The 22,556-nt window shown below is 40.1% G+C and overlaps 2 protein-coding genes across 5 annotated transcripts; both read left to right on the top strand.

The window, feature by feature from the left end:
* Positions 1–8,824: 8,824 nt before the first annotated feature.
* LOC112288830 (mechanosensitive ion channel protein 6) lies at positions 8,825–13,500 on the top strand. Its single transcript, XM_024533466.3, has 5 exons — positions 8,825–11,097; positions 11,314–11,437; positions 11,638–11,931; positions 12,134–12,336; positions 12,568–13,500. Exons 1-5 carry the CDS (start codon positions 8,948–8,950, stop codon positions 12,839–12,841), a joined length of 3,045 nt encoding a protein of 1,014 aa, XP_024389234.1. The 5' UTR covers positions 8,825–8,947; the 3' UTR covers positions 12,842–13,500.
* Positions 13,501–16,064: 2,564 nt separating this feature from the next.
* Positions 16,065–19,768, top strand: LOC112288779 (uncharacterized). Of its 4 annotated transcripts, XR_016505369.1 has the most exons (4): positions 16,065–16,079; positions 16,533–16,648; positions 16,740–17,053; positions 17,282–19,768. XR_016505369.1 is itself a non-coding variant. In XM_090254054.1 (3 exons), coding segments are annotated over exons 1-3 (330 nt in total). In that variant the 5' UTR covers positions 16,493–16,507; the 3' UTR covers positions 17,283–19,768. The 4 variants fall into 4 exon arrangements, 3 of the variants coding, with proteins under 3 accessions (XP_090110180.1, XP_090110179.1, XP_024389096.1); XM_090254054.1 differs by lacking the exons at positions 16,065–16,079; positions 16,533–16,648 and adding an exon at positions 16,493–16,522; XM_090254053.1 differs by lacking the exons at positions 16,065–16,079; positions 16,533–16,648 and having other exon boundaries at positions 16,718–17,053; positions 17,291–17,470; positions 17,905–19,768.
* The last annotated feature ends 2,788 nt before the right edge of the window (positions 19,769–22,556 follow it).

Here is a 22,556-nt window from a genome sequence, read left to right as displayed (position 1 = left end):
AGGGGCCAAGCCTACGATAGTCCAATTTGTCACAAGGTCGAGTGGTCTTGATATTGCGACGAAGTAGCCATACCTTATCACCCACGTTGAGTTGTGGTTGCTCTTTATGATATACATCTGCATTTATCTTTTGTCGTTCTTGAGCTTTCTTCAACTGCGCCTTCATTATTGCATGTAACTCTGACAACCGATTTGCCATATCTTCTGCTGCAGGATTATCAACTTTTGAAAAATCAAAAGTATCAAGTCGTGGATGATAGCCATAATTGGCAAAGAAAGGTGTTTGTTGCGTGGAGGAATGTACCGTAATATTATAAGCAAACACTGCCAATGGCAGAAGATTTGTCCAATCATCTTGTTGGTAGTTGATGGTACACCTTAAATACTGTTCCAAGACTTGGTTTACGCGCTCTGTTTGTCCATCAGTTTGAGGATGGAAAGCTGAAGATAGCTTTATGTCCACTTTTAAAATCTTGAAAAGAGTCCTCCAGAATCTCGACACAAATTGAGTTCCCCTATCCGATATGATATCTTTAGGTAATCCATGATAGCGATAGATATTATCAATGAAAAGCTTAGCTGTTTCTTCACCTGTGATAGATTTTGTACATGGCATAAAATGTGCCATCTTGGTGAAACGATCTACTATCACAAATATAGAATCATAAGATCTTGAGTTTGGAAGATCTGTGATGAAATCCATAGAAACAGAAGACCATGGTTGTTCTGGTATAGGTAATGGCTGAAGAAGTCCGTAAGGTCGATGTCGAGGAATTTTTGATCTTGAACAAATATCACATGATTGTACAAAGTCTTTGACTGACTTCCACATTTGTGGCCACCAAAAATCTCTTGATATGAGTTCCAAAGTCTTATTATATCCAAAGTGCCCTGCTGCTGGAAAGTCATGACGTGCTTGAAGAACACGCAAACGTGCTTTTCCTTCTGGAACATATAGGCGTCCTTCAAAATATAATAGATTATTCTTGAACTCGAACTTAGAAGAATCATGAGACTTGGAAGAATTATTCTCGATATCATGAACAAGAGGGTCTGAGGACATACTGGACTGGATTTGCTTGAGAAAAGTTGAATCAACAGTCAATGTTGATTTCACTGCTCGGAGATGAAATTGCTCCGGTTTCAAGAGGACCGTTCTTTGTTGCTCAAAAGCTGCATCTCCTTCTTTTGGTGCAAAATAAGAACGTCTAGACAGGGCATCGGACAAACCTTGTTGTTTTCCTGACCGATAAGTGATAATGAAGTCGAATCTTGACAAAGACATACTCCAACGAGCTTGACGACGATTCAACACGCGTGCTGACATGAAATACTCGAGGTTCTTGTGATCTGTATACACAGTGACTGGACTAGAAGCACCTTCTAGATAATGACGCCATTCTTGAAAGGAATCCACGATTGCAAGAAGTTCTTTATCGTGGATCTCATAATTGATCTCGGCTGCTGAGAATTTTCTTGAATGAAAAGCTATCGGATGAAGTTTGTCATCTGTTCCCATTTGTGATAAAACTGCACCCAAGGCAAAATCCGATGCGTCTGTTTCCATAAAAAATGCCTTGGAAAAGTCAACACGATATAAGACTGGTGCAGAGACAAACGATGTCTTCAAGGCTTCAAATGCTGCTTCCGCTTCTTGATTCCATTGGAATTTATCTTTACTAGTCAAGCGTGTAAGTGGAGCTGCAACTCGTGAGAAGTCTTTGATGAAGATCCGATAGTAATTGGCAAATCCCAAGAAACATTGGACATCTCTCACAGTCTTTGGAATCTTCCAATCCATGATTGTTTGGACTTTCTTAGAATCCATCATAAGACCATCATTTGAAATGATGTATCCTAAAAAGTCAACTTGAGTAGTGTGAAATACACACTTTTCCATCTTGGCGTACAATCCTGCATCTCTGAGTTTTTGTAATACTTGACGAACATGTATTTCATGTTCTTCAACATTCTTAGAATAAATCAGGATATCGTCTAGGTAGCAGATGACAAAATTGTCTAAGAATTCACGAAATACATCATTCATGAGATGTTGAAAAGCAGCTGGTGCATTCGTGAGTCCAAAAGGCATGACATTATATTCAAAATGCCTGTACCTAGTTCGAAACGCAGTCTTCCATTCATCTCCTTCTTTGATCCGTACTAGATTATATGCTCCTCTTAGATCTATTTTTGTATAGATCTTAGCTTGATTTAACTGGTCAAGGAGTCCTGATATCAAAGGTAATGGATACCTGTTCTTGATTGTGATCTTGTTGAGTCCTTGATAGTCAACACACATTCGTAAAGATCCATCTTTTTTCTTTACGAATAAAATTGGAGCTCCTGCTGGAGATTTTGAATGGCGTATGAAATTCTTCACTAAATTCTCGTCAATATATGTCTTGAGTTCAGCCAACTCATCTTGCGATAAACTGTAAATTGGTCCAAATGGTGGCTAAGTTCCTTCCTTGAGATCGATTGAACAATCGTATGGGCGATGCTCAGGAAGAATATCTGCATTCTTTTTCTCAAAAACGTCTTGATAATCCTGATATTGACTTGGAATGCCACTTGAAGTCTTTACGCTTTCAGAAATAGGTGCAGCATAAATAGCAAAAGTTGATCCTTCTTTTGCTGCGTGTATAAATGCTTTTGCACCTATAGGTGCGAGTTTTACTATACTAGACTCATGGTTTTTTACTTGGTTAATAGAACTGTTACTAATGCTCTGAGGAAAATCAAGTTTACGAGAAATCCAATCTATTCGAGGATTATACTTTTCTAACCATGATAAGCCTAAAATTACTGGATTAGAGGGAGATCTAATTATATTAAAAATTACGCAACTACTATGACCATTTATTACTACATCTACAGGAAGTGTTTCGTGAGTTACATCTCCAGAAGACAACGGACGACCATCTATGACTTCTATGTGTACAGGTTTAGTTTTTTGTATTAATGATATTCTATGACATCTAGCAAATTCTTCATCTAAAAAACAAGATGAGGCTCCTGAATCTACCAAGGCAGAGGCTTTGTAATTATTAGGTCCTAAACGCACATCTATTATAAAACAAGGAGATGGTTTTGAGGAGAGGATAGGACCTTTATTAGAAGTTGTACATGATTCCAGCCACACGGTCCCTATTGTAGCTGGACGTACTCGTTTTCCGACATACTGTCTTCTTTGACAGCCGTACTCCTCATTTTGTAGTTACGTCGCTTCTTTGGACAATGTTGAGCAGTGTGCTTAGGTTCTCCACAATATAAGCACAATCCTTCTTGTCGACGACGAGACTTTTCTTGCTCAGTAAGAGGTTTGAAACGTACCGCATCAATTTGCATATCCTCTACTTCCGAAGGTATGTGTTGAGGAGACGTCGGTGTTGCCATTGAATTGTAGTAACGTTGAGGCCCACTTGTGCGACTCTCGGATCGAAATTCAAAAAGTCGATTGTCGCACTTCACAGCAAAGTCAATTGCTTGACTCAATGTTTGAGGATCATGTAAATTAAGCATCAATTTCTTTACCTCATATTGTAATCCGTAGAGAAATTGACTCACAAGTGCGGCATCATCCCACTTGATATCAGTTGCAAGTTGTCGAAATTGCGAAGCATATAATGTTACTGATCGATTGCCTTGTCGCAAAATACGGATCTTGTTGGTTGCAACACGAATTGCATCATGTTCTCCAAACATGGATCGAAACTCCGCCAAAAAAGCCTCCAGATTATCCAATATTGGATCTCGTCGTTCAAGAAAAGATGAAAACCATGACAATGCTGAACCTGAAAGAAGTGTACCAATAAATCTTACTTGTGACCCTGGAGTTGGATAGCTCTGGGGTTGAAGTTCAATCACTAGTTGGACCTGATTGATGAATCCTCGAAACTTGGATCTAGTACCATCAAACTTCTCGGGCAAGGTAACTCTCGGTTCTCTAACACTCGAAGGGTGTTCCATTCTAGGAGAAGGGACATCGTTTGGTGCAGATGTTGAAGCAGCCCCAATCATCTCTATATCTTCACTTCCTACCATTCTTGTTGCTCCTTGTGGTGGTAAATTGAGTTGATGCATCGCAAGCATTAACTCCCTCAATTGTTCTTGCATCTGTGCCATTGCACTCTTCATTTCAACAAGCTCTGCCATAGTAGCACTTAGAAAAGAGAAGATGTCTAACAACGCTCAAAACAAATAGAAGAGAGGAATTGATAACAAAGAAAATACTAAGAACAATATCAGTTTAAAAGAGGGTAATCCGCAACTTCTAATGCGCTTATGTCTTATCAAGAAAAAGGGGTAATCCACTCTTAATCAAGAAAAGACAAAGCTCTGATATTGTAAGTGTACTCTTGTCAATCTGTCAGGGACAAGAACTCGATGAAAGCTAAAGAGTAAGTGAGACTTTTCTCAAAAAGAAATAGGACAAAATAGAAATATGTATATTAAGAAAGAAACTGGAATGGCTATTGCCAAAATACAAGAAAACTAGAGACCCTTGAAACTAGACTAGAAGCAAGAAAGGAGTTGACAAGAGTGAAGAGGGCTTCACTCTTGCCTCTATATATACTATCTAACTAGAAGCCACGTGGCGATGTTCTATAAGACCTCCAATATATGTTGACTTTCTAGGCCACATGCCTTTGCTTGCAAGGCAAGTTTTCTATGGATGGACCACGTAGTTAGCTTGTTCTTTAAGCTTCCAACATGCGTGGCACATGGCTAACTTGTTGACCAAGTTTCTAACCTAAAAGTCAACTATAGACTCCTATAAAGTCAAAGCAGCGTCTATGAAGCTTCTAAGAAGCTTCTCTAGAAGATATTACACAATTAACTTACTTTTACATACTTTTATCTATTCATATAGGTAATTATATGTATGTCCGTGACAATGCAACATCATTCCACTTGATAACAATTGTAAGTAAAACAAGTATGTAATGTTATTTTTGATATAATTTAATAAAATTATAAAATAATATTAAAAAAATTATTATTTTATCAACACAATATTATTATGATAAAAAAATTATATATATATATATATATATATATATAATTTATAAAATATCAATATCATTAAGTTTATTATATCAATGAAATAATAATATATTTCAAAATATTAATATTTAGAACAAACATACATATATTAATTGTATTAGAATATAGTATTAGTTTTTATTGTAATGAAATAGTTTAAATAGTGTTATGGCTTCATCAAAGAATATAATCAAAATTCATTTTATAAAACGTAAACTAATTGCTATAAGTTCTTTTCTTTATCAAAGTAAATCCAAGCCTTATTAATAAGATCCACAAGTTTAGATTATGCACAATGTTTTTTAAATTTTCTATTACTGAATGGTGCTTTTTGATGTTAGCTTTTGATAAGCAAGCCTCAAGTCTGCGTAGAAAATTGTAGCTGTAATGAGTTCTTCAAAATATTGACTATGTAGTGATGTTGTTCTGATACAATGATTTTATGATGTTATTATGATTTTACTAATAAGTTTACAATCAGATTACACATGAACTTTTTCCATTTTTCCAAATATTTAATTTTTGTAATATAAAAATTTTATCTGAATTTAATTTTTAATTTGAAAGTTGATTATGTATGTAAATTATTTTTATTATTTTTGATGCTTTAAAGAAATTTGAGATGTAGTAAAACTTATGAGGACATTCATACCCACTATAAAAAATTATAAAAATATTATAGATAAACATAAAGGGTAAGATAACACATCAAACTTATAAGATCAAACAATAAGAAGGAAATATTTTAAGGTTTTTATTTTTGTTTTATTTTTAACTTTTTAAAAAGTAAAAACTTTTGCAATTTAAGATAGGGATAAAGTGATTGTGGATTAATTGCATTAGAAGATTTGATTTTATTGAATGTAGACAACTCTTTGATATATGTATCAAAAACTTTGTTTATGTATAACTTCCATAGCAGAGGCTTCCAATGCCAATAAAGGAAGAGAAAAATAAAATAAAAAACAAAAAACAAAACAAAACAAAACAAAACAAAATCTATGTATTTATGTTGCCTAAAAGTTTATTTTTAGTTTACTATATATATATATATATATATATATATATATACAGACACACAGTTTCACTTGCCTTTTTCAATTTAATTTTTTCAATTCAAATTTTGAGTGTGTTGAACAAAATCTCTTCGTCAGTAATTTTTAACGTGAATTCAAATTTGAAAATGAATACTGTGCGTTGATATTTACAAATGGTCAAATATAATAATGGTGAAAATGTTTTTGGCATATTGACTACAAAAATATGCCATCATGTTAATTTAATAATTGAAAATAAATTGGCATGAAATTGACAATGAAAAACACGGTATGCTTTATATCTTTTGAGGATAATTTGGGTAATACAGATGAACATGCATGATTTTAACAAAGCACGTGTGAAAGAGTTCCTACAAAACGTGATTAACTGTTCATGTACACTCTACAATGTTGTGTGGAATTGCCTACTCTTTAAACAAAAAAATATTAGGCAGCAATATTAGGCAACAATTCTCTGATAGCTAATAAGTAAATGGATTGAATTTTAACAAATCTGTACAAAACATTCTCAAAAAGTTCACAAATAACTGAAAATATAACACTACGGACACAGAAATGTACTCAAAAACTTTGTTGATGAAAAACCCTCAGTAATACAGACCAAAGCTAGAATAAAAATGCACATGTAAAATTTTCATCTAAACTCAATCAAATACCTCCAACCGTATGAAAAAAAATTCATGCGTATATCACATCCAATTAACACCTAATCGAGAATCTACTTCATGGCCAAGTTTCTGTTTTGCGTACATGTTGTAATGTTATTATGTTTTTTGTTATCGAAGTTTGGAATAATTCATCAAGTCACAACAAGTGACCCCCCCCCCATCTCATTTCAACACCAATTCTGAAGGCATTACACAAGTTTAAATATACACATTTTGCTGTTCCACACACACTGTGAAGGAAATCAAATATTCCATCTCAAGCAGCTGTTTTGCAGGCTTGTTGTTGAAATAGAAACTGACGCGATTTCCAATCCAATGCAAGGTCTATATAATAAGAAAAAACAAAACAAAAACAAACAAACAACAACAGTAACGGCAGCAACGGCAGCTCTACAAAAACGTGGTTATTAGTCGACGATCGATCCGAAGACTAAGAGCACATCGATGCGGTGCTCGTCACCAAGATCGATTGACGACGCATCGCAGATCGAGAGCGAGAGAGACAGAGAGACAGTGAGCGAGGTTGAGATTCCTGAGCCATCCGTGAGACGCACACTAGAAAAATCTAGCCCGAATTCGCCGCTTATAGACGCGGATTTGTATCGTCGCAGTTTTAAGTGTGCGATGTGGGGACCCAACGATTTCCATGAAGTGTTGGGCCAAGCTTAAGCGCGAACGGATCCAACGACATGGTTTCGAACTTGTGGACGTCGTGAGCTGTGGTAGCTGCTGCTGCTGTGATTGTCGATGCGCCGTGCTTGAACCCCCTTTTGTGGAGGAACGACGGAAGCGCGGACGTGAGACTGGTGGAGTTCTGAACGCAACCGCAAGCTCCATGCCTTCGTCGTGCTCCGGTTACAGTTGCAATCACGCCGGCACGATCCACGCATCGTGCATCGTGCTCGGCAGGTCACCATCACCACCAAGACCCCCCTCGACTTGCCGCGACTGCAACTGTCGTCGGCCGGTGCTCCAACTCTCTCGATGGATCTTACGGTTTGATTCCCGGTCGCCGCTATGCCGCACACTAAGCTGTGCGTTCCGTCGATGCAGTAGGTTTGGTAGTGTGAGGTGATGGAATGGGATGGTTGCTCGGAGTTTTTTGGATAACGGTAACGATTTGATATCGGTGGGTTTCAGAAACGCTTAGGGTTGCAGGGTTTACGTGGCCATAGCTAGAATCTGGCTGGGTTGGAGAAGCTGGTACCCACTATAACGTCGCCAGGATGAGCTGCGTGTCTTCCGTAAGTCGATAATGCAGATATGTTTGTTCTTCGAGGATTGTAACTGCCACGATTCTTGCGTACAATCTCTGGTTGTAACACTCATTTTTCGACCAGCTTTCAGTCCATAAAGTCTGGTTTTGAATTTTGAATTTTTGAATTTTTTTTATGGTTTTCTTTTTAGTCTGCTGCTTTTGATTTCTTTGAAATGGTCGGGACAAGATTTTATCCTCCGAATCCTTTCGCTCGAATCGATGTTGGTCTAGGGTTCATCGCTGAGTGTTGTCTCTGAACGACGCATGGTAGATCTTGGAGGATTTTCATATTGCACTCCCTGTTTTTTCCGTCAGGCTACAATCGCGGCGGATTTGTTTAGAAGATCCCTCTCAAAACTGCGATTACTTAATCCACCATCAGAATATGTCACAACATCATCTCGAATGCTGACGAGCCTGCACAATCATCGAGCAATGACACAGAATAGCACTTCTGGCTGCACTCCTGCCATGCACGTTGAATTCTCCTAGTCGTCGAAGTCATATCACAAATGCAAACGTGGTCGATAATTCCACATGCTGTGAACGGCTCTCAACTCATGGAACCGCGGGTGACTTAGTGGCAAGTTGATGCTCCTGAAGAAGCGCGCCACTTTCCGAGCGGTCAGCTGACATCAGAAGACAAACGGAACAAAACGACAACGAGGGAAGGAGGATAATGCGGACGCAGTTAAGACATGATGTGAAGCGGTTTACTCATTTGTGGTGGGTAAAGTAGAGTTAAGTCCGAAATTAGTGTGAGGATCGTAAAATCACGTCGCAAGTCTCACCGATTCCCTAGATCTTCGTGGTGTAAATTCACCTTTGCATCTGCTAAGTTAGCGGAGCAGCGTCGGACGTGGTAGGTGAGCCTTCGAGGACATTGGCATTCGGTCTTTAGCGGTAGACATGAGATGAGTGCGATTGAAACACGAAACAAGCTCGTGCTGAAGGACCCTAGCAACCAGATTGCGACAGATGGCTTTCTAAGTGGTAAGACAGGGAGCAGAATGAAAAAACCTGACAGATTTTTTGAGAAAATCGTCGAGGCTCGGGAAGTAGCCGGGGGTGTAGGCGAATTGCGCGATGAGAGGCCGGGGTCCTCTCTCGCGGATTTAGAAAGACGCGCGAGAGCTGCATCAGGCGGACATTTGCAGTATTCCAAAAGCATTGGGCGTGAGATGGAAGAGCGACTGCCGTCGCGAATTCGGTTCGACGAGACCGGGAGGAGGGGGTCGGAGGCGCAGCAGGGAAAGGACGTTGGGGTGGGTTGGCACGAGGGATCTGACCAGGACCAGCTGGAGAAGGTCAGTTTGTTGAACCAAGAGCCCCCCTCAGGGATTACCCCACACAAGAGGTGGCGGACGAAGAGTTTGGACATGGGGTATGGGAAGGCAATGGACTCCTCCGGCAGCTTGTGGCGGAAACAGCCGAAGGATTTAGCGATAGAGGTGGATCCTGAGAATACAGGTCCCGGACCCTGGACGCAGAAGCGGGGCAGTTTGCCTCATCTCCCCGAGACGCACATTTACTCGCAGTCGGAGTCCGAGTTGAGCAAGGATAACTCGGCTATGAGTTCCATGAAGCGGGGTGTTTCGCAGGTGGACTCGGATTCGACAAACTCCTCCCTACGCTTGCCGGCATTGTTGTCTCACCTTCCCTCTTCGGGCGATCAGGTCTCGGGGTTCATGGAGAATCCTGCATTTGCCGTTGAGGGCCCGAAGAACTATGGGGAGAAGCTCGACCGTGGCGACGAGATTGGGAGTCTCCGTCTGCGCAAGACGAGCTCTCACAGTAGTCAGCGCCACTCATTTCGGGACGAGGAGTTGGTTGTCAAGTCCTCTGCGATACCTGCGAGTCATTACAACAGAGCGAAGTCGAGATTTGCTGAGCCAAGGAAGCCATTTGATCAGAACAGCGGTAGTCCACGGAAGTCGGGAGGCGCGCGATCCGGCCAGCTGAAGTCCGGCCCGCAGAGGTCACAGCAGCTACGATCAGGGAAGCTATGGTCTGGTCAGCTAAAGTCGCAGATGATGAAATCGGGGATGATTCAGCTCGGGCGCGTGGAGGAGGAAGAAGAAGACCCCTTCAAGGATTTGGACATGCCAGAGCGCCCTAAGTTTCGGAGGAAACTGACATGGAGTGTATGTTTGGAGTGGATAGCGTTCTTCGTGCTGCTCGGAGCTGTGATTTGCAGCAGAATACTACCCCAAGCAAGAAACTTAGAGTTGTGGGGGCTTTTGCTTTGGAAATGGTTTCTTCTAGCGCTGGTGATTGTTTGCGGTCGTTTAGTCTCCGGATGGGTGACCCGAGCGTTAGTTCTTGTTTTCGAGATGAATTTCTTAATGCGGAAGCGGGTGCTGTACTTCGTGTATGCTTTGCGGCGGGGTGTCAGGAACTGCATTTGGTTGGCGTCGGTGCTGATGGCATGGAATTTTATGTTCGACTCAAGAGCGCAGAAAGTCAGCAGAAAACTCATGTACGTCACCAAGGTTTTACAATGCATTCTTCTGGCGGCAGTACTGTTCCTCGTAAAAGTGTTCTTAGTAAAGTTGCTTGCGTCGTCCTTCCATGTCGGAACATACTTCGAGCGGATTCGCGACTCGCTTTTCAACCAGCATGTGTTAGAGGTTCTCTCTGGGCCGCCCGTAGTCGAGATCGAGAGGATGAAAGAGGACGACGAGAAGTTGCTGGAGGAAGTGTCTCTGCTGAAAAAAGCTGGCGCAACGGCCAAGGGTTTGGAAGGGTTGCCAGGAATTAGCGAGAACAATGAGACTCAAAAGTCTAGAAAACTGAGTAGAAGTAAGACCACTCCCGTCTCAGGGGAGGTCAAGGCAGGATCTGGTATTACTGTGCAACACCTGCACAAGCTCAATCGGCAGAATGTGTCAGCCTTCAACATGAAGCGCCTTGTTAATTTGGTCAGGTCTCAGGGCGTCGCCACTTTTGGTCAAGGACTTGATGGCAATGCTGAAGAAGAAATGGACACTGAGATCAGGAGTGAGTGGCAGGCTAAAGCTGTTGCCAAGGAAGTTTTCAACAATGTTGCAAAACTTGGCGCTTCGTAAGAAATTTCTGCCGTCTTTTGTGCTTTTTATGCTAGCCCTAATTTACTGCCTCGCCCTTTGTGTCGATCGTGTCTTTGTCGACCTCAACATGTTATGAAGGAATCCATCAGCTAAATCATTTAGCAGTGGAACATCTGCAGTGCAATGTCCTTTGCCCTCGCTCTTCGTTAGGTCGCACTGACATCGTTGTACAATGATGTTGTGGACTGCAGCTGTATTACTGAGGGAGATCTGATGCGGTTCATGCCAGAAGAGGACGCCATACGTGCGCTAGCTCTTTTTGACGAAGCCATGGAGACGGGGAAAATTACAAAGAAGGCTCTCAAGAGCTGGGTGGTATGTTTGTCCTATCTGCCAAACATTCCCCAACAATGTGACGTTGATAAGATACAATCTGAGCGGCAGTTTTCTTAATTTCCATTTCTCACTTCCAGGCATAATCAACGTTTCGCATCGTTTTTTGTACAGATTGGCATCTCATTGCTGTGGAATTGGCATCCATAGCTCAATTCAAACCTCGTCTGTGGTGCTCGCAGGTGAATGTGTACCAGGAGAGACGCGCACTTGCTCTATCACTCAGTGACACCAAGAGTGCTGTTAGCAAGCTCCATCGCATGATCGATGTTGTCCTGTCCATAATAGTGCTCGTCATCTGGCTTCTTATCTTGGACATCGCTACCACGCAACTTCTGCTATTCGTCTCGTCTCAGTTGGTACTTATGGTTTTCATCTTTGGAAACACATTAAAGACTGTGTTCGAAGCCATTGTCTTCGTTTTCGTGTATCACCCATTCGACGTTGGAGACCGCTGCCTCATCGATGGAGTCATGGTAAGTTGACACACTCAGTTCTATAAATCTGCTTGCGCAATGCTTGACAAGAACTAAATGTGCGATTTAATTATTCTAATTTAAGATATTCCATCGTGTTCTTTATGTTGACTTTCCAAAGTTACAATCAATGTAGGAGGTCTCTACGGTCTGATAAACCATGGCCAGTAGCTGACTATCAAGCGTTGCAATGTTGTTGCAGTACGTGGTTGAAGAGATGAACATTCTGACGACGGTCTTTTTGGGAGATTTCAATGCCAAGGTCTGGTACCCTAATTCGGTGCTTGCAACCAAGCCTATTTCAAACTACTACCGAAGTCCAGACATGGGTGATATGTTTAAGTTCTTCATTTCTTCAGCCACCCCCGCAGAGAAGATTGGACGGCTCAGAGAGTTTATCGGCAGGTGTGTTTCAATCTCTATTTGTTCAGTTCATTCCAGATACAGCAATCGTTGAATCTCGTGCTCAGATCTGTGACTGCGTATAACCAGCTTGCCTCTATTGTTTTCTAATCGTCATGATCCCAGTATATAATCTTGGATTTAATGCAGAAAGCATCACCATCCTTTTGGCCGTTACAGAAATTGATCGAGTGGAGTTTTTTTAATGAGGTTTCTGTTTTGTCCTTTCTCCAGATATATCACCAGCAAGCCTCAGCACTGGAAAGAAACTTTCACTATTAATTGTATGGACTGTTCACCCGAGCACGGAAGATTGGAACTTGTTTTGGGGCTTACGCACACAATGAACTTCCAAAACTTTGGAGAGAAGACGGCCCGAAGGTCTGAGATAATCTTGGAAATGAAAAAAGGCTTTGAAGAGCTTGGCATCGAGTATCACCTTCCTACCCAAGAAGTGCATGTAAAGTCTGTTGATGGATCGACAATCAATCTCAACCGACCTCTGTAACTGTACTGGAAAAGGAACGAAAGTGGTGCATCAGCAATTCAATCCTCGAAGTTGCGATAGTAACTCTACCAGTTTGTACCCGTAATCCTTATGCCCGTAACGTGTACTATACTGGGAAACGAGTTGCACATCCCTGATTGCAGGATTCTTATTCTGCTGCAGTTTCAGCCTCAGAATCCTTTGGATTAGTAATCCACAGAACTTATCCGGAGTGGAAATTACAACACTCCTTTTAGCCTGACAGCAGGCTGCCCAAAGACATATGCAGACTGGCAAACGTAAAATGCCGTCTCAATGTCGAAGACGTTTTGTAAGGTGGGTGTGTGAATCATTCACCTCAGCAGACCACGTATCATGAGAAAGCATGTAGGTTAGCATATAAATCAGGGGCAGGTTTTTGTGAAAAGTTGGTTCGTACATTGTGTTCGGAGAGTGTCTTTCGATCATTCAGCGCCAGGTGGGCAACCTGAACTTCGGACCCGAACCTAGAGAGCTGTGTGGGTAAATCTCTCTTTCTTTCGTGTTCTGATATAAAACACTGTCATATTCCCTCAGGCTGCCCAGTCTTCATCTTTAGGGCGAAGCCCTATAGTAAATTAGGTCGTCAACGTCTCTGATCTGGTAATCACAATTTAAGTTCCATTATTTGCGCACCAAAATATGATTCTTACGTCACTTCGGAGGTTTAATTGTCTGACATGCCCGAGATTCGGTCTGAGCTTTGCCTTTCTTATATTGCGTTCAGTGCGACGTCGTAGTCTGTGTGTAGTCTTAGAAACTGTTCAGAAACCCATGTGGCGACAGCCAAGCAGCATCCGAATATGACATCGTCTACTCTGCCAACTGCACACACTCCATCTAATGCTAGCGTGCATGCGTACAAGTTAGACGGTTGTGTCACATCTGAGCACAAGACACATTTGTACTAAAATGTGCCCGTATATTCATATAGTTGTCGTGGTCGGTGGCAGCATAGACACCCAACTAGTGGCAAGAAGACCAATCACCCAATTCCAGTCCGGCAAATCCGCCGACTGCTTCGAACCGGGAGCACTTGATCAACACACAACGAATTTGCAGAAACGGATTCCAATCTATTACGTTCCAGTTAATAGCATCGATCCTACCCATCCGGGGAACCAGCCCGGAAGCCAAATCATGAGGAAATTCGCTGCGTTCGCCCGCAACCAAAGAGGCCCAATTCGAGATCCGGTGAACAGGGGGAAACCCAAGTCCATAAAAAACCTGTGAATTGTGAAAACGTGGTGGGTCTGCAGAATGACCACAAACCAATACAATGCAATGGTCGACGCCTTCAGCGCAAATGCGAGTCGGATGAAACCCTAAACCCTAATCCAAAGAAAGCCCGGCAGTGTAGCTTAAATTACGCCGGGAACTTCGCCCTCCCAAAACTTGGTCCTTTCCATCAATTGCTTCCAAACGTATACTTTAAATAAGCGCACACTTTTTCTTCTACTTTACCTTTACTTTTAAATTTTGGATGTCTGTGTTTGTGTTTCTTCTTCACTTTTTTCTTCTACCTTTTCTTCGCTTTTCTTCGGTTCATCATTTTGGCTTCGCACTTGTTAATTGTTGTTGTTGTTGATGATGTGTAATTTTTTTTGTGTGTATACTTGTATATTTATATTATATTATATTATATTATTTGTTGGAATTGAATAAGATTGGTGTCTAATACTACATGTATGTATATATATTTGTTTTCTTATTTATTTTGTTTATTAATAGTTTTCATGTAAAAATGAAACCAATAATAAAATAAAAATGACCTGCACCTATTTTGGCATCAAATAAAAACATATGAACTAGTGAAAGGTTTAAGGTGTGTTGAACTTCCATAGAATATAATACTAGAGTATTTGAGTATTTTGAAGTAGTTGGTGAAATTGCTTAAAAGCAATAACAATTTAATTTTACAGTCTCATTAAATACATCTTTGAACCATCAATCAAAATACTGCAACTTTGAACAAACAACTAAATTGTTTAATTCAAGGTAAAAAAAAACACACAAACAGATATATTTATATATATATATATATATATACTCATATGACCATTCTATTCATGTTGTGGTTTGAATTTTTCTCATTCTGACATAGTCTACTAACAAAAAACAAAAAATAAACAGAAAAGAAAAGAAGTGTCTTGTTGATTCTTTGGATTGTCCTTTAAATAAAAGAGCCGCTTCAATAAATAAAAATTAAGTTATAAATTTAATAAATCTACCATAACTACATCATGGCATATACCACATTCAACAGTTGGATGTATTGTGTGACTCCAAATTAAGATGAGAACACTATCACATTTTTAACCGCTACCAAATACTTGATCCAATATTAACAAAAATGTACTCACTATTTAGAAAATTATACTCAATATTTGGGATTAAACATACTCAATATTTGGAAAATGATTATTTTAGCAGGATATATACCCTATTTGATCTTCAACACAAAAAGAGAAAATTAAAAGTTGAATATAAAAAATATACATATATACATACATGCCTGTCTTTAGTAGAATCTTAAATTGTATCATGTCTGAAACATATGATTCCAAATTTTGTAAAAAATAAGATTGATATGATCAAAATTTGGATTTCAGCAAAATTGATCTATGCCAATGAAAAAAATGCTCAGTTAATGAAAAAAATATTGATACATCTGGTTTATTGTGATTAACACGAGGTTGCAGCCTTACAAATAAAATATTTTGTTTCAAAAAAATCCAAAAATTATCAGATATTCTATTTTTTTGTTTTTTGTTTTTTGTTTTGTTTTGTTTTGTTTTGTTTTGTTTTTTTTTTTTTTCTCATTTGAAAGTTTTGTTGCTACTTTGTTGGTCATTGTCCTCAATATAAATACTCACCTACAATTATTTTGTCATTCCTTGATCATCATAAAATAAAGTGCTTAAACTCAACACATATCTTAAAACCCATTTATTTCCAAAGATTTTTTTTTTACATTTTGATCAATATTTCAACATACCATGTTGCTACAATAGCATAAGAATAGGAGTTTAGTAGAACAATGGTACAAGTACCAATTTTAGCCAATCTCCAATAGGACAAGGTGTTAGGATTTATCAAAGGTCACTATTGTAATTTCATAGTGTGTGGATGTTGCCGCAATTCTACTTAATGAATGCAAGAGAGAATTTTGGATGACAAGCTCAAATTCTTCTCTACTTAATATCTACAAGATATCAAGGTTTAACATTGTGGATTGGGCTTGCAACTTCTAAAGAGAATTGCATCAATTATTGCATTGGTAGTAGATTATTATTGAATCTACTTAATCTCTTTTTTGGGAGAAAAAATAAAAAGAAATAAAACAAAATGTACACATTGTGACAAAGCACTTCATCATTGCATAATATAAAACTAGTTTGTGGCATGAAGTTTTCTTGCATATAGACATATACTTTTTTTTATTTCAATAAAGAAGATAATCCCATACAAGATTTTTTTAATTCAAGTTACATTTTTTACACAAATTAACAATAAACAACAATTCAAAATTAAAGTGTAAAATATCTTAATTTAGAAAGAAATAAAATTCAATCCATTTTCACTTAACAAATTCCACAAAATCTCATATCAGGATTTTGAAAGAAATGAAATTAAGCCAATGTTCCGATGTTTCAAATTTTGGTATTATCAGATAATCACATAAACCAAATACAACATCAATCCATGAAAACAAACACAACAAATCAAATTTGTCCTAACAACATCAAATTTGTGCACAAACAATCCTATTCGGCCACCAGAACAACAGTAACATAACCCACCAAAAACAACTAATTTTTTTTTATTTGTTAAAAGGTGAAGTAGAGAAACCCTAATTTCACAAATTGCCGTGTTTCAGAGAATTAGGGCTGGAGGGACAGCAAAAACAGAGTCGTCGTCGCTCGATTGGCGTGTGATTTGCGGGGAATTTGGGTCCGAACCCCGTTTCTGGGTGTTGGGTGATCTCTGTTTCCTCACAATCGCATCGCCTTCGCGCCCTCAGTCGCAACGTCATTTTTACCCAGCGCGCCCCATTTTTGTCACTGCGAAAGCCATCTTCATCGCTGATTTGAGTGCCGCATCGTCTCAGTTCGTCTCCGTCTCGTCTTTTTGGTGGATCGATCAGCGTCCTCGCGAGACATTTTCCCTGCCCTGGAGATCCTCTTCAATCTGGTGCTATTCTTCGCAGACTTCTTCAACTGTTTTTCAGACATAGAGCTTTCTGCGAAGTTGGTGTCAAATCTCGTTTTTCTTGTGTCCGCCTCCTCGTTGCATTCAATCTAGTCTTTGTTTCCGTGTTTCTTGAGATTCTTGCAGGTTATGGAACTGGTGCGAAGGTGTTTCTGACGTGGTCTTGTGGTATCGGTTGTTATCTGTTGGCATGTTCTTGATTGCGAAAAGAGGGAGTAGGGCGTTGGTTTAGGGACAGGTAAGAGACGAGAAGCAAATCGGCCCAGAGACGCAGAGGGGCGGGAGCCATGGGGCAACAAGGGAGCAAGGATTCGGATGCTCCATCAGTGGTTGGCTCGTCTGTCAGGGCAGTGCGAAATGCAACAGGAGATGCGAAAGGGGTTGTAAAAGAAACTGCAGGTGATATTTTAATTCCTCGATTTTGATGTTGCACTTCTCTTCACGTCAAGGGAGCGGGAGCGTTTGTCCACGATCGCTAAGATTATTGAGGTTTAGAGTTTTCTTAAATCTTTTCATCATAATCGGTGAATCAAGTACGGAACCCGGCCATTTCTTGAACCCAGATTGGCACTACTATTTTCATTCTTCGTTAGAGTCACCGTGAAAGTCCTCGTTTCTTTCAACTCAGAGTGATTTTACTTTTACATTCTTTAATGAGCGTAGAGGAAGTTCTTGTTTCTTGACAGTACACAATTGTAACAGGTGCCTGAATCGTTGGTCTCTTAACCTCTTTTCCGGACTTTTTTTTGCACATGCACTTTTAGCTGCGAAATTGGTTCTTCTATAGTACTACACTGACATGGCAGAAAGCCGTCACATGGGACCGGGAACAGAGAAGGAGGGAATGAGAGCAGTGGGATCGGAATCTAGACAGGCTGTGTGGACGCAGAAGGAGAGATGGGGCAGGGTTGAGGAGGGTGACACTCTCTGGAGCTTGAGCGAGAAGTATCTCGGAGATGCAAGCCAGTGGGAGACGCTCCAATCTGCCTGCAGACGAGAGCTTGGGACCGATCCCTTGTTGCTCTTGCCTGGTAGCCATGTCACAGAAGCTTGCGTAGCCCGAGCACGAGCCATAGCAGAGAAACGATAACTCTTTGATTTGTTTTGCAATTTTCTTCAGGACTCGGTCCATTCTTGAACATCTTGCAATATTTCAGTGTTGATATGCCACGAGATTTTGTTGTAGACGTCCTCTCAGAGACCAATTTTGAGCAGTGGGAGCTTTGAACCTTTTTGTGAAGCATTCAATCAACACTCTGCCATGGTGCTTTGGAGCTCACAAGAAACACTTGGTGTCGGTACTAAACATTTGGCCCATTTATTGTGAAGTCTTGTTCAGCATGCAGGAATCAGATATGGAAGCTCTAATTGTGGTTACAATGCCTTCGTGCTCATAGTGCACGGAAGTTGGCGTAACCTCTGAATCCTTTATTAGATTTGGGGGGTATTCAACTCCTGAAACTCTTGCCGTGTGTTTTTTACAAGGTCACGAGTATTCACGACGCCCCCATTCTCATCAAAGTATAAGTTTTTTATATGTTTTCACTGTAGCACATCAGGGGATGTAGCTCAGATGGTAGAGCGGTAGGAGAGCAGAGCAGCGATACGGCGGTATCCGTGAAATCCGGAGCCGCACCCTAGTGATCCACAAATATCGGAATGTTTGATTGTTGAGAGATTTCATAGCACGATCGCTTGCTACAGTCGGAGAAACTTCGCAACAATTTGCAGATAGATTGGACACACGAATTGTAGACCCGAATTTCTTGGCACACCCAACTATTGTGCGAGTAAGGTAACCGGCAGAGTTAGAGCGTTCTAGGATTTCCAACTCCTACAACAGCAAAACTCAGCGTAGCTAGACACTAGTGCATTGAGAGACGTGGAGAAACAGGGTGACAGCTGACAACACCGAAAGACACGAGAAAGAGCCACCTGCGACCACAACAACATTGACCTCTCAGGTAAGTAATCCTTCCCTTGACACTCTATCTGAAATGCAAGAGAGTTTGGAATGTTTCGCCAGTCTCGATTCAAAGGAAAGAAGGTCCAAAGGGAGCTTTGAGCTCTTACCCTTCCAACCTGGAGACACGGGGGCATCCAGACCGACTTCACTTGAACAAAAGACGGATAATACAACGCCTCCAATACTCCCACATCTGAAGGACTTGACGAGGGATACACACAATATTATGAGTATTAAAGGGGACGCAAGACCACAAGGGATCACCAGCACGACCCCATGCAGGGCACCGACATCGAAACCATGGACCAAACACAAGATTCTGGGCATCCAACAACGGACCAAATCGACCACACAAACCAGTGCGCAACGTTGAGACGGAAGGTCGAGGAGCTTGTTCTTCACACCCTGGAGAAGCTCAGAGAATACATTCAGTCAAAGTGGGACATTGGGGAAGACTTTATACAATCAAACCCACGACTAGGATTAATACATCAATGCTCCGTAGACAGTGAACTAGAGCGGCTAGTGTCATAGATGAAACCGGACGTCGAAACTCTCCTTCAGGCGTACGGAATCGATTTTGTAACGATAGGAACCACAGCAACCCCGGAACCACCAAAGGCAACCACTATGTTGGGAGGCGGTTACTGAGATTCAATTCACCAGTGAACAGGGCAGAACACAAACTCTTAATAGACAATACAAGTTCAACAACCAAGATATTATGTTTACATCACGGTGCGCTGATTTTGATCCGGATACCAACTATGATCCAAATCCAACAAATTTTTCAAGCTGGGTACATTTGTGAGGCCTTAGACGTAGCTATTCAAGGAAGCCTTCAGCACTATCGGTGAGGTAACCGCTATTCACCCTTCAAAATATCCACTTTGTTAATTATATCATGTAGAAGCTACAAACACAAATTATCAATAAAAACAATAGATCCAATCCATTATAACTATAAAAACTATACTTAGAATAACTACAACGTGACTCCTAGAATGGTCCTAATATACATAGATAGAATCTACATAGGAAAAAAGCTACAAGACAGAGGAAGAATGTTTGAAATATGACCTTTTCAATTTAGGATCTGTGACCACTCATCTGTGACCACACCATCAGGAGTTGTTCATACCTCTAGCAAAATCACGAAACTTCGGGAGTCCCTTCCCAAATCGTGATACCAAACGCGTTGTATCTTGCCATCTATCTGAGGAAGAATATGTCGTTCTTGAAGATCTTTATCTCGATTGCATCGTCTTGAAGGTTGTGACATTCGTAATGTCTCATCTGGTAGGTCAATAAGTAAAGGCTCTTGAGTCGAATCTGTTGGTTGTTGATTCTCCATCTTTTGAGCGCCAAAACTACAAAGAACCTTCAAACAAAGATTGAAAGTAGAATGTTATCTTGCCTCGATGTTGTTTCTTTTACAAAGAAGGTTTTCATCTTGATTTTGATGGATGTCGTCGATTAAAAGCCTCCACCGCCTTTGTTGTATTTGTAAGATTCTTTATTGGCTCCCATGTGCATTCACTAATATCATATCTGCGCCAATGGAGAAGATATTTTAATTTATTTCAGCGTCGCCTTGAATCTAAGACTTCTTTTACTTCAAACTCTTCATTATTGTCCACTTCTATATGAGGGGGTGGAGCTTGTCATCTTCTTGGTATATCTACTATCTTGTATGATTTAAGAAGAGATACGTGGAATATTGGATGAATTTTCATTAACTTCGATAGATGTAAACGATATTCAACTGGATTGATTTGTATAAAAATAGGAAATGGTCCAAGCCTTCGATAGTCCAACTAGTCACAAGGATGAGTGGTCTTGATATTGCGACAAAGTAGCCATATCTTATCACCCAAGAGGAATGGTGGTTGTTCATTTCGATAGACATCCGCATTGATCTTTTGTTGTTCTTGAGCCTCTTTTAACTGTGCCTTCATCGTTGCATGTAGCTCTGATAAATGAATCGCCAAATCTTTCGTAGCAGGATTATCAACTTTTGAAAAGTCAAAAGTATCAAGTCATGGATGATAACCATAATTAGCAAAGAAAGGTATTTGTTTTATAGAAGAGTGTACCATATTATTGTAAGCAAACTCTGCCAATGGTAAAAGAATTGTCCAATCATCTTGTTGGTAGTTAATGGTACATCTTAAATATTGCTCCAAAACTTGATTAACACGCTCCATTTGTCCATCAGTTTGAGGATGGAATGTTGAAGATAGTTTTATATCTACTTTTAGAATCTTGAAAAGAGTCCGCCAAAATCTTGATACAAATTGAGTTCTCCTATCTGATATAATATCCTTGGGTAATCCATGATAGCGATAGATATTGTCAAGAAAGAGTTTAGCTATTTCTTCACATGTGATAGATTTTGTACATGGTACAAAATGTGCCATCTTGGTAAAACGATCTACTATCACGAATATAGAGTCATAAGAACCTGAGATTAGAAGATCCGTGATGAAGTCCATAGAAACAGAAGACCATGGTTGTTCTGGAATGGGTAATAGCTGAAGAAGTCCAAAAGGTCAATGACAAGGAGTTTTCGATCTTGAGCAAACATCACATGATTGTACAAAATCTTTGACTGCCTTCCACATTTGAGGCCACCAAAAATCCCTAGATATCAGCTCCAAAGTCTTATTATATCCAAAATATCCTGCTGTTGGGAAGTCGTGACGAGCTTGAAGAATACGTAAACGTGCTTCTCCTTCTGGAACATATAGGCATCCTTCAAAATAGAGTAGGTTGTTCTTGAATTCAAATTTAGAGGGATCATGAAATTTAGAAGAATTATTCTTGATATCATGAACAAGAAGGTCTGAAGACATGCTTAACTGGACTTGCTTAAGAAAAGTTAAATCAAAAGTCAATGTTGATTTTATTGCTCGAAGATGAAATTGCTTTGGCTTTAAGAGATCCGTTCTTTGTTACTCAAAAGGTACATCTCCTTCTTTTGGTGCAAGATAAGAATGTCTAGACAAGGCATCGGGCAAACCTTATTGTTTTCCTGGTCGATAAGTGATGATGAACTCGAATCTTGATAAAGACATGCTCCAACGAGCTTGACAATGATTTAATATGCGTGCTGACATAAAATACTCGAGGTTCTTGTGATCCGTATACACGGTGACTGGATTGGAAGCGCCTTCTAGATAATGACGCCATTCTTGAAAAGAATCCACAATTGCAAGAAGTTCTTTGTCATGGATGTCATAATTGATTTCTATTGTTGAGAATTTTCTTGAATGAAAGGCTACTGGATGAAGTTTGTCATTTGTTCCCATTTGTGATAAAACTGCACCGAGAGCAAAGTCTGATGCATCTGTTTCCATAAAGAATGCTTTGGAGAAATCAACACGATACAAGGTTGGTGCAAAAACAAACGTTGTCTTCAAAGATTTAAAAGCAACTTCCGCTTCTTGATTCCATTGAAGTTTGTTTTTACAAGTCAAACGTGTAACTGGAGCTGCAACTTGAAAGAAGTCCTTGATG

The sequence above is a fragment of the Physcomitrium patens genome, chromosome 11 (genome assembly GCF_059467195.1).
Source record: "Physcomitrium patens ecotype Gransden chromosome 11, ASM5946719v1, whole genome shotgun sequence".
Taxonomy (NCBI): Eukaryota; Viridiplantae; Streptophyta; class Bryopsida; order Funariales; family Funariaceae; genus Physcomitrium; species Physcomitrium patens.
This window is presented reverse-complemented; position numbering and strand designations above follow the sequence as displayed.

What these genes read in the sequence shown, in the direction of transcription:
- LOC112288830 (XM_024533466.3), top strand. Translation starts at nt 8,948, where the DNA reads ATGAGTGCGATTGAAACACGAAACAAGCTCGTGCTGAAGGACCCTAGC. An exon ending in GTTGCAAAACTTGGCGCTTC is followed by an intron (nt 11,098 to 11,313) that starts GTAAGAAATTTC and finishes TGTGGACTGCAG; the next exon opens with CTGTATTACTGAGGGAGATC. An exon ending in CTCAGAGAGTTTATCGGCAG is followed by an intron (nt 12,337 to 12,567) that starts GTGTGTTTCAAT and finishes TCCTTTCTCCAG; the next exon opens with ATATATCACCAGCAAGCCTC.
- LOC112288779 (XM_090254053.1), top strand. Translation starts at nt 17,359, where the DNA reads ATGGGGCAACAAGGGAGCAAGGATTCGGATGCTCCATCAGTGGTTGGC. An exon ending in GGTTGTAAAAGAAACTGCAG is followed by an intron (nt 17,471 to 17,904) that starts GTGATATTTTAA and finishes GACCGGGAACAG; the next exon opens with AGAAGGAGGGAATGAGAGCA.